Below are 16,856 nucleotides of genomic sequence, written 5' to 3' on the forward strand. Positions count from 1 at the left end.
GGGGGGTGACGTGTTTGTTTGTCTGTATTTCCGTGAGTGAGAGATGAGGTGCTCTCAGTAGACCAAACTCTGCTAAACCGAACACACACGCACACACACTTCAAATGGACTTAATCATATCACTTGTGGCCATCTCAGACTGTCTGATTAAGAGCTATTTAAAACCATCTCAAGAGAGAGGACAGAGAGAGAGAGAGAGAGTCAAGCTTGTTCTGACTACGTCCACTCTCTCTCTCTTACGTATTGGCAAATGCTTTTAGTCTGTCTTTCCCATAGGCAAAACTATTTTTGTTCAGCACAATAAATCATTCAATGTTGGAGAAATGCCCTATTTTCCAAAATGTTGCAGTACTCCAGATCTTTCTCTTTTTGTCATTGCATTTTCTCTCTTTCTACCCTCCTGTGTTCCACATATAGACTCCCTTATATAATATTCTCACATGCACCCTTCCATTAATAATGGGTTTTCATCAGGGCATTGGCATATATATACGTTTTGAATATGTGGCAACAATAAAACTTGGTGTTCAAATTCAGCACTCATTTCCAGTGCTAATGGTGATTGTTATGTATTTATTACCATTCATTTCCACAGGGGTTTTAGATGTGAGGGCATATGGATTATAAATCCTTGTTCTCTTACATGGGTGAGTTCACTCCAACGTCAGAATGTGTATGCACAGCCTTACAGTACACACACACACACACACACACACACACACACACTGCCACACCTGCATACAAATACTGAGCCACTCAAGAGACCGCGGTAGGGTAGACCTCATTTGTAAACACATTATAAAGTTAATTGCACACTGCTTTTCTATTCAGCCACCAAATCCTTGCGGTTTTGTTCCCCCGGTTTGCCATCTCGACTGTTTGATTCGAAAAACCAGTGTGGTGATAATGATTCTGGGTCCCATATGACTGCCAGTAAGATTCTGTCTCCATCTTAATGTCTTGGGTACATGCTGGCTTGAGCTTGAATCGGGAACTCCCAGGGACAGAGGAAAAGATCAGCGTTTACTTTGTGTTCGTTTCTCTTGTCTCCTCTTGTCGCCACTGTTTTTCTTAAACTCAGTCAGCTTGTGGGATTTTACAGTTTTTATTTTGACCATACTTCTTTTTTTTTTTTTTTTTTTAACTTGAATATTTGATTGAATTGGTTGCAAGGTTATAAGGTGAGGGAATGGGAAAGCTCTGCGGTGGATATAGAAAGACAGCTGAAAGTGGTAAATTTAAACAAATAGATGACTCAAAATACAATTAAATGATATTTTCTCATCAACCCCTAGTGCAGTCTGTCCATTCGGATACTTTCTGTGGGATTTGGCAAGGTTTCCAGTCCAGTCCTTCACCCCAACACAATAGGGCTGGTGGGGCAACGCAAACCGTCAAACATGTGTACATGAAAAGCTTTTTGTCAGAAACTAGTTAATTGGATCTGTCAACCCTGAACTTGTATTCCCTTGGCGTATTGATCAGAGAAGGTTTCGGCAGATGGGAAACTTCACCAAATTACACAAAAACTGTCGGGATGAATCGATTTCACCTCTGGTAAGTGGGAAAATATCATTTTGTATTTTGAGTGAACTGTTCCTTTAGTGGTGCACTTTGTAGACGGCATTATTATCACGTCCTACTTTTCTGCTCTGTTGGCGTTTGCAACAGCCCTCCTTTTGCAGTGACTTAATCACTGTGATCAAATTTCCAAGCTTTTTTTTTTTTTTGCAAGACATTTGCTCACTTATTGCATGATCATGTTTAGGAGTTCGGTAATCATCTGCACCAGCGGCAGCTTCAATCAAATTCGGGTTCAAATGTGGGAGCAGAGGAAGCGTCACCTGTGCAGCTCTGAATTGTGTCATTTGGCAGGACTCAGCTGTTACTCCTATTATCTAAAGTAATGACTGGCTTGCAGGGCCTGCTTGAAAAGTCTCCAATTCTGTTGTGAAATTGCTCAACGCAGGTTTGATGACAGTGTCATGTCAAAATAGTGCCATGAAGCCCATCTGGGGCCATATTGTCACTGCCAGACGAAAACTATGACAGGTGTTAAGAGACACTGCTTGAGGCAACATTGGAGAGAGAGAGAGAGAGAGAGAGAGAGAGTGCAGGCGAGGATTTCCAGAGAAAGCCGCCACTGCTTCGCTCTGCTTTCACCACTTTCTCTCTTTTAAACTGCCACTGTCTTGTTTCCCCATTTTCTTCTCCGTCTTCTTTCTCCATCTCTCTGGCCGTGTTCATTCAGCCAGTCTTTACTCACAGATTTTCCTTAATTCTTTCCCTCACTCTCTGCCCCCTCTCCTCCTTCCCCCTCTTTCACCTTTCCTCCGTCTATCTTATCTTTTTGTCCCACCAGCCCCTTCTCACTAACAGCTTTGTGCCGGTGATTAGCGTTGTGTGCTGATTCTATCCAGCCACTCGGTCTGCTGAGATTTGAGAGGCATCGCAAACAACTGGTTATGTGTTCTCATACAACTTATTGGTGCTTGTGAATGAATATACATATTTGTGTGTGTGTGTGTGTGCTTGTTTGTGTGTGTGTGTGTGTGTGTGTGTGTGCCCATTTCAGTATTCAGCAGTGGCCCAGGCAAGAGGAGGGGATCACAGGGCTGCAAATTATGTTTGATTTCCAATTTTTTTTCCTGTTTGATTATAGTCTTAGTTGTTGATGTGAACCCACATTAGTGTGTGTATGTGTGTGTGTGACTGTGTGTGTGGAGGCATGCATATTTGTACGTGTGTGTGCATGCATGTGTGCATATTGGTATGCAGCTTCAGTGTAGAGTGAGGCTCAGGGACTGATTCCAGCCTGGCACTGGAACAGGAATCAGAAGCAAAGTGATTTCCCTGTTGGCAGCAACAATCTGGCAGAGTGTTCCTACAGAGGTGTACACACACACGCACACACACACACACACACACACACTTAGGAGGACTGCACTGTCTCAAACAGGAAAACACATTCTCATAATAACAAATACTGTACACACACCAAGAAGACCATATACACACATCCTGTAAGAGAATCCACACCTGCACTGAAAACTGTCTCTGTCACACACTTTCACACCCTGTCGCTCCGGCATCGAGCAGCAGGGTGATAAACCCTAAAGTGTTTGGGGTTGCGGTTTGCCACACTGGCTTGGCACAGCCAACACACACTGGCATGCCGCCTTTTGTAAGAGGCAATGGCTACCACCACACACTCACACTCTGCACACAGTTATTAATTTTCTGTGTCCCACCAGGGCATATTGCTGTCCACACCGCTCTCTTTGTTTTCCTCTGTCATCATCTTGTCTGTGAAAGGAGCCACTAGCCAGTGGGAACAGTCGTCAGCCAGAGATGCAGTTTGACAGGGATTATAGATCAAGATTAAGTTTGTTGGTGTTGGAGCTTTATTCTCTAGCCACGAGATTACAAGTCAACATATTGATTTAATTGTAGCGTATGCCCCCCTCTGTCACTCATACCCGCACACCTTATTGAAAGACACTGCAGTGGGTCACGTATCTCAGCTGTGACGCAGGGAGAGTTCAGCCCCACTGGACTCAGTGATTCAGCGTCATGTCTGCAACTTCTCCTCCGCTGCTGGTGATGACTCATCAGATCCCCCATAGTGGCATGGTGATTTGCATACAGTAATTCAAATGTGTTTTTTTTTTTCTTCCTTCATCTCGCTATCCATGCTCAAACGGGGCACCTCAGATTGGCCGCCATGGGAGGAGAAGTTTCCAGGGATTGACTTGGCGGGGCCGGAGAGTGTCACAAAGTAAATGAAGGCACTAATTCCATTTGACACTCATCTAATGAGAAGCAAATTTCTAGTATTAGAATGACAGAAGGGCGCAATAGCTTCCACTTGACAGTAATTTCTTTTCAGCCAGTCCACCCCATGTGGCTATAAATCTCTGTGGGATGGATTGGAGAAGAGTAAGCAGTCAGTCACGGCAGATTGAGACACTTCAACTGAGAGATCACTTTTCATCTCCCAAATGAAAGCTCCCTTCACGAGAAAGGTGATTACTGTGTAATGAAGCCATCATGCCTCGTCCACACTTCACGTATGCTACTTCTCTCCGGGTGTGGGCTATGGCTGGGACAGCATCTTTCCAGCCCAAGACGGATAGGGCCTCCCATTGCCTCTTCCAAAAATACCTGAGGCTGTTCTTCAAAGCTGAGCTGTTCACAACAAATCACCCAGTGGACACACAGAGCAAGCCCAGTAATAAATGGATGCTTCAGCAGGGGTGGGCCTGACTCAGCGTTTTTAAAAGACCAAGAAATCCTGGCAGCAAAATCAAACCCATGTCCCAGATTGCGGACTATAGCTGCTGAAGTATAAATGCTGTTGTAGATGAGCCAGCCATGTCAGCGGAGCCCCCTAGGGCTACAGTTATCTATAACTGCAGTTATACGGACAGAAAGCACTAGAGCCAAGCCGTTGAGGATTTAGTGTGTTCAACACGCTACTATCAAAGTGAAAGAATTACCTATGGCTATGCAGGCATAAATTGAGTGTCAAAACAAAAGCCAAAATAATCTACATGTAGATAAGTGTCGGACTAGAGACTGGTTGGATTGTTCCCCGTGGACCTAGAGTCCTCTTCTAGACTGCAGTGTTCATCCATTTTAAGTCTGCTGGGTGATACAGAGCTTTAGCACAACTCTTTCCCCAAGGCTTTATGAGAAGAAGATTACATATCCCATATGAATACCATAAAACATGACAGAAACTCATTATACTGCCGTTTGTCCAAACAAAACAACTCCCAACACCCAAACACGCACGCCTCCTACCCCGGTTTCTGCTCATTAAGAACAATTTCTGAATGGGTATATGAGATATCTTGTCCTTTCCTCTTTTGATCTGTGAGGAAAAACACTGTAAGGTTAGATAGTCATCAAGCTCCTGTAGTATCCCTGTTTTCCAGTCACAGTCAAAGCTTTGCTCTTATCTGTTTTTAATCCCTCCCTGGGCATTCCTTTTTATAACTTTTGTTTTCATAGGGAATTCCAGGGCTTAATTTCTAATCATTACACAAGGGTAGATAAGCTCCCTAGCTTTGATGCTTGATGCCTGCATACTTAACCGTGCTGTTCATCCATGAGGGAAACCATTTTGGCGTTAATACCTTGTAGACAGCACCAGAATTTATTTTCCCTTTCTGCCTGTCCACAGAATTTTGATCTCTTTAAGGACACTGAAGGCACTGTTTGTGCAGTGAAGCAAGATGTTTTACTCAGCTGGGTGCTAACAAAGCTGACTCAGTGAAGAGAGATTTCTTTCCAAAGGACTTGAGGTGATACTGCACACCAAAGTTCCTAATCAAATTATGGGTTTGGCTTCAAATAAATGTGAAGAGGCTGTAATGCAGTTGCCGTGAAACGTTTTTGAAGCACTGAGCGCAGTGCAGAAAGCTCACGGTATGATCTTTCATCCCAAGCTTTTTTTGTTGGCAACACATCTCTTTTATGCTCACGTCTCCCAGATGAAAGGTGCCATCTCATACTCCATATCATATTGTAGCACATTCTGACTTACTCTTAATCTCTTTTGTACCATTCACACCAAACGCACCACTGATAGTCGATGAACTCTCATCAGCACTCTTCCAGGTCCAACACATTGTTTTGATCAGGGCTCTGTCTTGGAGGAAAAGTGGGAGTAAACCATAACTGCAGTCAGAGCCAGTTGGTGTTGGTGTTGTTGCTGAAGGATTATCAAGTGTTGGAGTGAATAATAAGTTTAATACCCAGCTGTAAGACAGTGATAGCCTGACAGTGAGGACAGACACACTAGGACTGTGAGAGGCTGCATCCTCTGTGTGCACAGTACAGGCACAGAGCATGGCATGAGAACAAAGACTGCGAGTTAATTAATAGCTTGACCTTGACTGTTGCTACTGTGAGCACAAACACAGAGAGAGCGAGCGGCAGATGCTTTTGTCAGTAATGCAATCGAAGCCAGATGAGGATAAAAAATGAGTAAGAATAAACTTGTCAAATAAGTTTAGATGTTAAGATGTTACTGTTTGGGTTCTAATGATAGCCTCTGGCCAGTATTAACAGCATTTCAGGCAAGTGTCTGTTCAAGAAGTAATGGTTACGCAGGAGCCAAAAAGCTATTTCTGAAGGTCTGTGAATGTATTAAATTATCAATTTATGTCTCTCCTTTTATCCCATGTATTACATAATTAACCTTTATTAGTGCATTAGTTAAGTTGTAAATGGCTCCTGTCACCTCAATAATATAGTTCATTAGCAATAATAAGAATCAAGCTGTCAAAGCTGTCAGTACTTTCAGTGCCAAATTGCATCCAACTGGAAATTCTTTAATGGAAAGTTCTCAGTGATGCAGTATGTAGATTTAGATTGTGTAAGTAAAAGCAGGTGTGCTCCTCTTCAGTGCACACAAGTTATCAAAGTCATATTTTCCGTAATATGAAATAGGAAAATGTGACCTTATGTTAAGTAACATATTAAAGGTGTTCATTACTTTTGTAAAGCGTTCATTCGGTGGCATCGTGGTCCTGTATTCTTTTACAAAAAAAACCTTTATGTGGCTGATAGACAGAAAAGTTTCAGTCTCTCATCTTTGCCCACCCTTGAGCAGAGAAGGTCTTAAAATGCCTCATTAATTCAAGGGCCACTTCTATCTGAACACCAGCGCTAGACAGATAATTAAAACACGGTGAGCGCACAAAGAAAAGAATTATTCTCTCCCTCCAATCCCCCACTTTTTGCCCCTGTTTTGTTACTTCAGTTCTGATGACAGTGAACATTCAGACGCCCACACAGAGGATTTTTTTTTTCCATCTCGACCACAATGCTCTGGAGCACATTTCAGGTTCTTTTTTTTTTTTTTTTTTTTTTATTAATTCTCCCCACAGAGCTTGTATTATATTTTATATATTCAGGGTAAATGAAATGGAGAATGCCAAGCAAAGTTAGTTGAGAAAAGTCTCATGATTGGCTGATGAGTTAGATAGCGGAGATTAGCCAGTGGAGAAGTTATTGGTGTTTTAGATCACATCTATAGAGCAATATAATGTCTTTTATGAGGACATATTGCCTTCATTAAACAGCCATAATGGTGTATGTACTTTACACTATACTGTGTTTGGAGAGAAAAGTCACTTGTTACTTTGTAAGGTGAACCGAAAACTCCACCTCTCATCTACCTCACATTTCTCCATGCATTTGATCTTGCTCATGAACTGAAAAACAAGTTATTTTATGCATTTTCCAATGGTACATGAACACTGGACACAGGGAAGTTTGTTACTTCAGCTGTTTCAGCACTGGTAGCTTGACCCTTGCTCTCCTTATTCTTCACTGCTCGCAGTGCTAGTTATGGAGAAATGTGGGCTCATACCATCATACTGTTGCACTTATTTTATTCACTCTGGGCAAGAACATTGGCCGCAAGTTTGAACATGGTTATAAACACACAGTATGCCTTGTAGATCAATGTAGATGTAGATCAACACTCATCACACATTATAAATCTTACAATTTATAAATATTTGTCAGCTCATAATACGGCAGACTCATACAAAGATTACTCATAGCATCTTTACACTTGCAGTAAATTTTATTTTTGACCAGTGCATGGCATGCTGACATATGACATTATGTCGCAATTCAGTTTTGACTAATTTTACAGTTGCTGGATTGGAGGAAAACCACAAAACTTGGCAACACAGATCCACATGTTGCCTCTGGTCTCACCTGCGCTGACTAGTGCAGCTATGTCTGCTGTGTGGGATTTCTCCAGAGAGTGTGAAGAAGACTCAAAGTTTGCTGTTTGTAAAACAAGAAAAAGTTGCCCGTGAAGGAAATACCACAAAAAAAACTTTCGGAGCAACAACTTTAATACCATGCTTGGGGACCCATCTCCCTGCTGAGCATACTCACTTTCTAGGTGGACCGTTTTTTGTGTCGACTGTTAATGATGTTAAACTAAAGAAACTGGAATCAGCAAGGGTCAGTATTGGCAGGTCAGGCTTAAAGAGCTATCGTCAATCAGAATTGGCCAAGACAAATTCAGTTTGTGCATCCCTAATAAAATAAATAAAACATTTCTCTGCACATTTCACCACATAAGGTGCCCATCCCACATGAGATTACATGACACATTATTGTTTGAAGATGACAATTTTCAGTGAACAGGGCCTGGTAGAAGAAGAAGACCTGAATGACTTGGGCAGGTGGAGCGAAGTCTTATTGGATTTGAGTCTGTCATGTCTCTCTGCCTGGCCTTTGACTCTTCAAGCCAAACATAAGCTGACAAACCTAAGGGGAGAATAATACTACAAGAATCAGGTTTACTAACTCCAGTCATACAGTTCAAATTTTATAATGCCCTATGCTTCCTCACAGAGAGCTCCGATTGTTTAGCTCTGTTTAATCATAGATGATAAAGTTGTTTGTTTTTGGCCTTGACCTTTAAAGTTTCTGTCAATTTTTTGTCATTACTCTACTATTGAAACTAACATTACAAATTAGGCCATGTGGGCTTAAGGTGTGCAAGCATTGTAAATCAGAATTATTAGTGAAGACCCCCTACTAATACTATGCTGATTAAATCATTTGCATAACTGCATGCTTTATTTCCAAACACGCTTCATATTCATGAATTAAAGTGTTTTTTTTTTTTTTTTATTTGCTACTGTTGGTTTATTCAGTTGTTCTACTTTCTAGAAAGCCAATTGATTTTTTTTCCCTTTTCTTTCTCTGTCTTTTCAATGCTGCTCCCGCTGCTTTATGTGCTGCACCCACCTGCAGGCCTTTGTATCTTGTCTGCGTGCCAGCTCTCATGTAGGCTCTCATCATTTTTGTTAGCGGTTATCTACCATATTTGCAGCAGAATTTACAATCCAAAACTGAGGCGTCGTGTAGAAGATACAGCCATTTAATACAGGTTAGAAAGGCCATGTAATGTTCCAACTTCTCTCTGTGTATTAAGCTTTGTGAGAAGTGAATGGTCATTTTTTTATTTATTATTTGGTTCACTCATTTTTCAATTGAGTGATTGACAATTGTATTATTCCCCAAGGTGGAAACTTGATGATCTACCTCACAACAAATAAAAACAAAAGCACAGCAAAGCAACCAAATCCTATAACATATCTTAAAAAGCTGGTGGTGAATGTCTGCAATATGATATGGATAAGATATGGAAAAGAACCATTTTGCTCTTCACATAACCCTTGTTTGATGTCAGTAATATCAAACTCGTTGGGTAATTACCCTCTGACCATTGATGAAATTCTTCTCAAAAGTTGTTTAACTTGTGAACATCAGCAGATAATTTCTGAGGGGCTGAGCAGTGTGTGATCAGCCTTTGGCTCTGCCTGAGACCGCTCAGCCATATTACTGTCATCATTTTTTGCATTCCATTGTATCTCTGTTGTTCCACTCATTGATGCACAAAGATATTTTTTCCTCCCCACAGAAGCAATATTTCACACGGGTGTCATAATGAACTGAGTGCAACATCTCCCAAGCGCTAACACCTGATTCATGTTCATTTGCCATTTGTCAAAACTTTTAATTTACCTCTCTTTTCCCTTTCCCTTTATCTGCTAACCCACAGGAAATTGTCGAGTACAAATTTACACCAGAGGGGATTTAGATTTTGCATGCTAATTACCTAAACGTCAGCCTGTCTCAGTCTTATACTGATGAGTCTTTAACGTGATTGCAGGAACACTATTTCATTGTAGGTAATGTTGGTTGTAAAGTACTGTTTAGGCAGCTGTGGAATTACACATACTCTAATGTGTTAAGTCTTGAGAGAGAGAGCAAGAGGAAGAGAGAGATTGATAGACATACATAGCTATGTGCATACGTGCATACAATATTTTGCTGTATGTCAGCATGCTACTTGGAATTTTACCAGAGATTTTCAGTTATTCTAGCAATAAAAATGTAATAGCAAGCAATGACAAACACCAGATGACCAGCAATTATTAGGCTGAGCATGTATGCTGGCTGTATAACAGGTAGATAGTACTACAGCCACTGAGCCGCCACTTTGGATCTCAGAGAGACGGCAGAGAAATGGCAGCTCACGTTGAGCGTGCTGCACGTACCCCGATCCAGCTGCATGACGTAAATAAGTCAAATGACGTGTGACGTCTTCCCTATAAGTCATGCTAAATGGAAGCGTCTGTTTTTTCCCCCTTTTTTCTGTCGGCAAACGCCTAATGTATTGGCACTAATGGAATAAAAAATAAATTCAAACATCATCTCCCTTGTCTGGGTTGAAACGTGGCTGCATAAAAATTCCTTAAATCCTCACATCGGCCTTTGTATGACTTTGAAAAATTTATCAGGAAGGCTTAATCAGTCCAGTGTGTCATTCTTTTGCATGTACTTTGCAAGGTAGAAGGCACATGGAGTTGATTTCCTTTGATCACCGTGAGGTCATTTGTCATTCTGAATGGGTCTGATCCCTGGATTAATGATATGACTGAATACCCTGATTGAATACAGTGTGATTAAAGTTGAATAAAGTGAAATTATAGTGTTTGTTCAGTCCTTAGCATGTCCCTTAATTTCAGTCTGTCTGGCAGCAGATGAGGTACAGTCGCCATTATGATGACTAAATGAAGATTTGATATAGCTGTGATTGAAGTTTTTTTTTTTTTTTTTTTTTTTTTCTGAAGTTTGAAGTTTGAATCATGAAGCCATTTTCTACCTTTTCTGTGATAAAGCTGAGGATTCCACTGCAGTGCAATGTGTGTCTGCCAAGAGCCACAAGCCCCAGTGATTGCTTTGTTGGAGTCATAATTGCTGCAGGATTAGGAAGACAATTGAGCGAGGAAGTTTAATCTCTCATTTGTAATAATTCATTTATGCAAGGAAATACTCCTCCTAATCTCAGCCGATTTCACATTTATTTGCAAATTATAATCATGGAGAAGCTTTTGCATTGTATCTCAGTATTTGTATCCATGACATGAACATACAAGATGTGATTTCATTGCATGTCTGCCCCTAGAATTCATTTAGGTAGATGCACAAAATGGCAACGGCACCAGATTATGTTTATGCTGTCCCATCAAATCATGTTTGCCATTGTGAGTATGTATGTTTGTAGACTGAATATGTAATTTACACTGAGTAAGCACACAAAACCCACTCTTATATTGCATTCAGTGTACATACCGTACCAAATAGGCCAAGCAATGGGCAAACCCTGTTGCGGTAGCTTTTAATCCATAGCATTAATAGAAATCCAAAGCTCACACCATGTGTAAAATCCATTTGCGCTCTCTCCAGCCTTAAGACTGGAAAAAAGAGAGTCCTAAGCCTCATGAACTGCTGCTTGTTTATTTGTGTGGCCAGGGCTTTTACATCCACACAAGAAACCCTGCAGAGTTATAAAAGTTAAAAGAAACAGTTTTCCCCCCAAGTACAGTGTATTCTGTTTTTTTTTCTTTGCATAAAATGATGTTTATGATGTTTATGCCGCAGGGATGTAGTCAATAAAAGGTCAAGTATCACACAGACTGATTAAAAAATATATAGACTGCATAGAATACAGACTTCTCTGCAGTGCCAGACTAATGCAATTGAAGTTGAAATGGGTGAGCTTTTGATCTTGGACTGACTCGAAAGCAAAAATGCAACTAGCAGCTTGATTTTCATAAAGCAACTCAGCGACATCAATCAGTGTCAGGCAGGAAGGAGAGTGGGAGGAAGACTGTAGGATGAGAGGGGTGAGTCAGGTGCAGATCTGTATTTGTTTGGAGAGTGGCTTTTGATGACAGTTGCAAATGGCGCTCAGCAGTTTTTCCTCATGTTTTAAATATTTATTAATTTGGCGGTAGGTGCTAATGGTCTTTCTGGATAACCTCCATAACCACCGCATGTTCATCTTGTTTATGTGTCGGAGAGCACTTTTAATGCTGTGGACTGTTTTTTTGTGTGAGCAGCTTTAACCCATGAAAGTGATTGATTATCCCATCTGACACTGTGTTGCATTCAAATAGATACACAAAGTAGAGATATGGCAGACATTACCAGTGTAAGATCTTAGCATTAACATTAGCATACGCTTTAAATATTTTTCATGACAGACTTTACATGTTTTTTGTAGTGGGTGTTTGTTTTATGAAGTTTTACTATATGCTCACACTTACTGTATGTATTCACTTGGCTGATGGAAACATCAACGCTAAACATTAAAGACATTTCATCATCCAAGCAAAGACCTGAGCTGAATCATTTGAAAGCACATTAATTGGGATTTTCCTTTCTGACTCTTCATTTTGTAGATGATCCTTCCCATCTGCAACCAGTGATGTCTCACTCCATTTACCATCTCATTTCAGTCGTATCTCTGACTTTTAATTCAAACACCCTTTATCTTTGCACTGAGACTTAATCTTGGGAGAGATGTATTGTTTTATGTCGGGGTGATAACAGTTTCTCCAGCGCTGAAGCTTTGATTGAATGCAGCATGATATAACTGTTATAGGGCCTGGGGAAGGTTGCAGTTCTCACGTTTGGGGAAAGTATCATTACTTCAGCGAGGATAATGAATTGCACATAGAGCTGCTTACTCTAAATTTTCTCTTTGTTGGACTGCTTATATGTCATTTAAGTTATCATTTGTCATCAAAAGTATGCACATTATAGCCTTTTTGTGTGATAAAAGGCAAAACATACTGACCACTTATCATTATACAACTTTACTTTAGTTCTTTATTTTCTTTATTGATAATTTAATTTAAAAATAATTTGGTCTCATGTAGTCTGGATGGCCATTTTTCAGATGAAGTATTTTATTTTCTTCCTTAGTCTCACATGGCTCCAAGATATCACTGACCAGCTCTTTGCTTGGATGTTGTTTTTTTCCCTTTGGGCTATTTGATGCAGTATTTTTAATAATAAATGCCCACTCGTTGCTTGTAATAATGATGCTCTTATACAAGATTAGACCCAATATTCACGAGAGAGCAGTGTGTAAGTGGATGATATGGCACGGCATTGAAAGCTCCCTATTCGTTCATTACCTGTGTGATTGCTATTGATCCGTCAGGGACTGTTTCGGAGGCCTTTCCAGCTGCCGAGTGTACAGCCAAACATGCCAGTGTGATACATCACGCCACCCAGACATGCTCGTATAGAAAATATTATGATCTGCTTTGCTGTATGGATTTTCAGTGGCTCTGCGTGTGGATGTGCATGATTGTGATTGATGGGAAGAGATTCAGCGTGAAATGTCTTTTCTTCTCTTTCAAATGATTTTCCTTAGAATGGCGACAAGGCTTGCAGGGGAAGACGTATAGTGGAGCGTATCAAAAAGAACAAGATGACTGCTGGTTATTGGGGAGTGTTTGGTCAGCAGAACTGCTCAGTATACTTTGGATGTGATTGAGTTGCACGCAGTCGCATGAATTTCAGATTATGTTTACCTATTAGCATACATCTGAACGTTATCTTTGTTTTGCAGTTGAAAAGTTGCACATTACATCTGCACCGTGAAAGTTACATATTATGTAGCACGACTTTCCAAAGCAAGCTATAAGAACCTTTCAACTAGCACCCGCTGTGACAAATAATTTCAGTTCCTTTTCACTTCAGTATTTTACTTAATGTGTCTTCTCTCAGTTGGTCGTTGTCATTTCTGAAATTTAAATTAAAAAATGAGATGTCCTTGGGATAAAGGCTCCAAAGTCCTCTGTCTGTGAATGCTAACTTCGTCCATCCCTCTGTGTGTCCTCCAGGAGGCAGCAGGGGAGAACGCAGGAGTCCACGGGCCGGCGGAGGACAGGAAGGAGAAGGTGCCCAGCCCCCATCTCAGCCAGCTGGTGGTTCTCACCAACAGTGGGACCCTCTACGGCCTGGCACAGAGGGTGGTGGCCACCGAGTCGCTGTAAGTCTTTTCTACACAGCAGCACAGCAAACCATCAATAATTACTATGCACTAACAGCACTCTAAATGGCATTACTATAAGTGAAATAGCTCTAATCCCCCCAATTATTTCTTTCTGTACCCAAATGTATTTTAACAACAAATTTAATCTGTATCTTAAGAAAAAAAAAATCAAAGCTGTTTCAGTCACGATTCCTCTGTTTTTTGTAAATAAGAAAAAAAAAAATAATAATAGTTTGCTGAATGTGATTAATATGCAAGCCCCTCTCTATCACTTGTGTGTCCTGGCCATGTGATATAACTAGGCAGTTATGTTCACCCAAGCAGTTTCTTTGATCAGCTTAGAGAGGCGGTTTCACCACTCACTGACTCGCCCCAAGGAGCTCTTAAATTTAGGTAGTGTTATGCAGCCTAGGCTTCAGAGACCCAGTATATACTGTGGTGTGTGTATGTGAGTGAGAGAGAGAGAGGCGAGAGTTTTTTCTCAAAATAGAATTTCTGGCTGTTTCCCTAATTTCACGTTTCTTTATTCATGTTCCCCTGTTCCCTTGTTAAAATGTCCCCTGCATTCTCTCTCTCGCTCTCTCTGTCTTGTTCTCACTCTCTCATTCACATAGATACAAACACACTTGCAAGGCTGTGCCAAACAATCACTGGAACTAGCATCCCTTGCCAAGATGGACTTGAAGTCCACAAATGAAGTCTGCAGTATAGAACAGCTTTATAAAACTGCTCTGTAAGCCAAGGGCCAAGATGACACTGATGTAAAAGCTGCTGAATGGGCTTAAACTCTCAGAAAGTTGCACATGGATTGCAGACTGGCAACAAGCTTCATAGAAAAAAGAATGAAATTAAAAGTGCAGTAAAAGTGCAAAGGGAGAGAAGATAGATGTTTGGTTAAGTTTAAAAGGAAAAGATCCTCTGGGGAGGAAAAAAAAAAGCCTGACTTGTGCAGGGCATAAGTGCATGTAAAGCTTCACTCTTCGAAAGGGCGCTATTAGCAAAGGCAGCGAGGCCACTCAGCAGCTAGCCCTGGTGTGCTCTGTGCAGCACCTCTGACATACTTCGAATATACCATTTTTAATACGGCCAGTACTTCTCTGAGGATCCTGGAACTAAGATCCACTCACAGTTTTACAGCTCATTGAAATTATAAAATGGACTCAGCAATGAAGCTTCAGGGTCTCTGAGCAGAGATCAAAGATTATAGGGGACCTGAGATAATAAACTCTACAATGTGCCTCTCTCACTGTTGTCCACGTGCTGTGTTTATGTAAGCATGACCAGATAAGCACGTAGAGTATGCATGTTTTCACGCTACGCCATGTCTCTGAGGTAAACATCAACCGTTCCAGCAAATGTGAATTAATGTGATTTTCTCAGGTCCATAAAAAGAACAAATGTATTTGCGCTAGACTCATTTGAGGTTTTGTGGCTGCTCCTAGTGCATGGCTCACAGATTTAGTGTTGCTCAGGCAGCATGTGTTAATTCTTGGTGTTTTAACTGTAAGGGTGTCTGGCTGGTCCCCAGATACCATTTTGGATGCTCCATTTATGGAGCCATCAATTTGGCCAATATTTGAAGTGTACTCCCCAACACATTTGTCTGGCGTGGATTTAAAAAGCATCCCTGGTGCGAGTTTTCAGTTATTACTCACGTGGGACCAGCCACGATGTGGAAAAAGCACACACTGACATCACTTGTCGTGATAAGTCAGTCACGCGATTGTTTTGGAAAGTGCATAAATGATCCGCCGATTTGAATTTATCTCTCTAGTCTCGTCGTTGCTGTAACACTGTAAATCTGAATGGGAACATGCTTTCCGAAAATCTAAAATGTCATTTCACTCTCCGGGCTGATCATTTCTCTGTAAATTCATCCTTTGATTCTCTTGCAAAACTCTTTTGCTAAACATGCTGCCAACTTATATTCTGCTCCAACTCAGATGAGTTTCTTTCACAACACCACCACCACTGATCCAGGTTGTTTAGCGGTTGGCTGTGTAACCGTATCGGCTGTAATGGGAGCCCATGCAAGCTGAATGTTCAGAGGAACAAGTTAGTACAGTAATTGCTGTTTTATTTTACTTATCCCCTTTCTTTTTATAAGATTATTTTTGGCTGCTTTTGCTTTATTAGACAGGCATGGTGGAGAGAAACAGGAAGGACAGGTTGGCAAGAGAGCAGATAACATGCAGCAAAGGGCTCAGGCGGGAATTGGAGCCGGGCTGCTGCAACAAGGATTTAACCTTAATGGCGCACGGTACACGCTCTATCGGTTCAGCCACGAGGGCGCTCAAACTAACTAGTGCTGAACTACAAACTTGAAACAAGCAGTGGTGTGCTCAGAGGACAAGTCCGTGTTTTTTCACAGGAAAAAAAACTGGCACTCATCGGTCTTGTTTCTACTCCGGGATGAAGTGCCTTAGGTTTATTTTATACATGTATTAGTAGTTTTTAAGCTCTCATATTACAGTACAGTCACTTTTTTTCCCATTTTTAGGTGGCCCTGCTTGTGGTGAAGTGCTAGAGAACCATGTAGCTTTGTTAATTAAGGACACTGACATTTAGCTGGTTCAGACATTTAATTGCATATTTTGTCCTCCTATCTGGGAACAGCAGCTATGCATATTGTCACCCTGTTACATACCAAACTCAGCATGATTTGGTGTTTGTTCCACACTGTAATAGTGTTAATCAGCTCTGTTGGTGCTGAATGGGAGCATTAGCGGCCAGATAATGACTATTACAGGCGTGGAGGTGCAGATTCCTGTAAAGGGCAAGAAGCAGTAGTAGAAAGAAATCGCCGAGTCAGCCAGGTTGTACCGCAGCAGCCCCAGCATTTAAACTCTGGACTCAACTCAGAGCTTCAGCCCAGTGAAATAAAGTTGTTCCTTCAGTTTTTATTTAGTGTAACAAATTAGAGCCATCAGTCAGCCTGAGTCAAAGGATCTGC

The 16,856-nt window shown here is 41.1% G+C and overlaps 1 protein-coding gene across 2 annotated transcripts in view; it reads left to right on the forward strand.

Moving 5' to 3' along the window:
- vps50 (VPS50 subunit of EARP/GARPII complex) overlaps positions 1-16,856 on the forward strand; it is a 118,234-nt gene that overhangs the window by 85,722 nt on the left and 15,656 nt on the right. For both annotated transcript variants that reach the window (XM_030063729.1, XM_030063730.1), the window contains one exon: positions 13,752-13,900. In XM_030063729.1, the coding sequence (XP_029919589.1) occupies positions 13,752-13,900 (149 nt within the window). The remainder of the gene's footprint in view (positions 1-13,751; positions 13,901-16,856) is intronic.

Source organism: Myripristis murdjan, chromosome 11 (assembly GCF_902150065.1).
Source record: "Myripristis murdjan chromosome 11, fMyrMur1.1, whole genome shotgun sequence".
In the NCBI taxonomy this organism is placed as follows: Eukaryota; Metazoa; Chordata; class Actinopteri; order Holocentriformes; family Holocentridae; genus Myripristis; species Myripristis murdjan.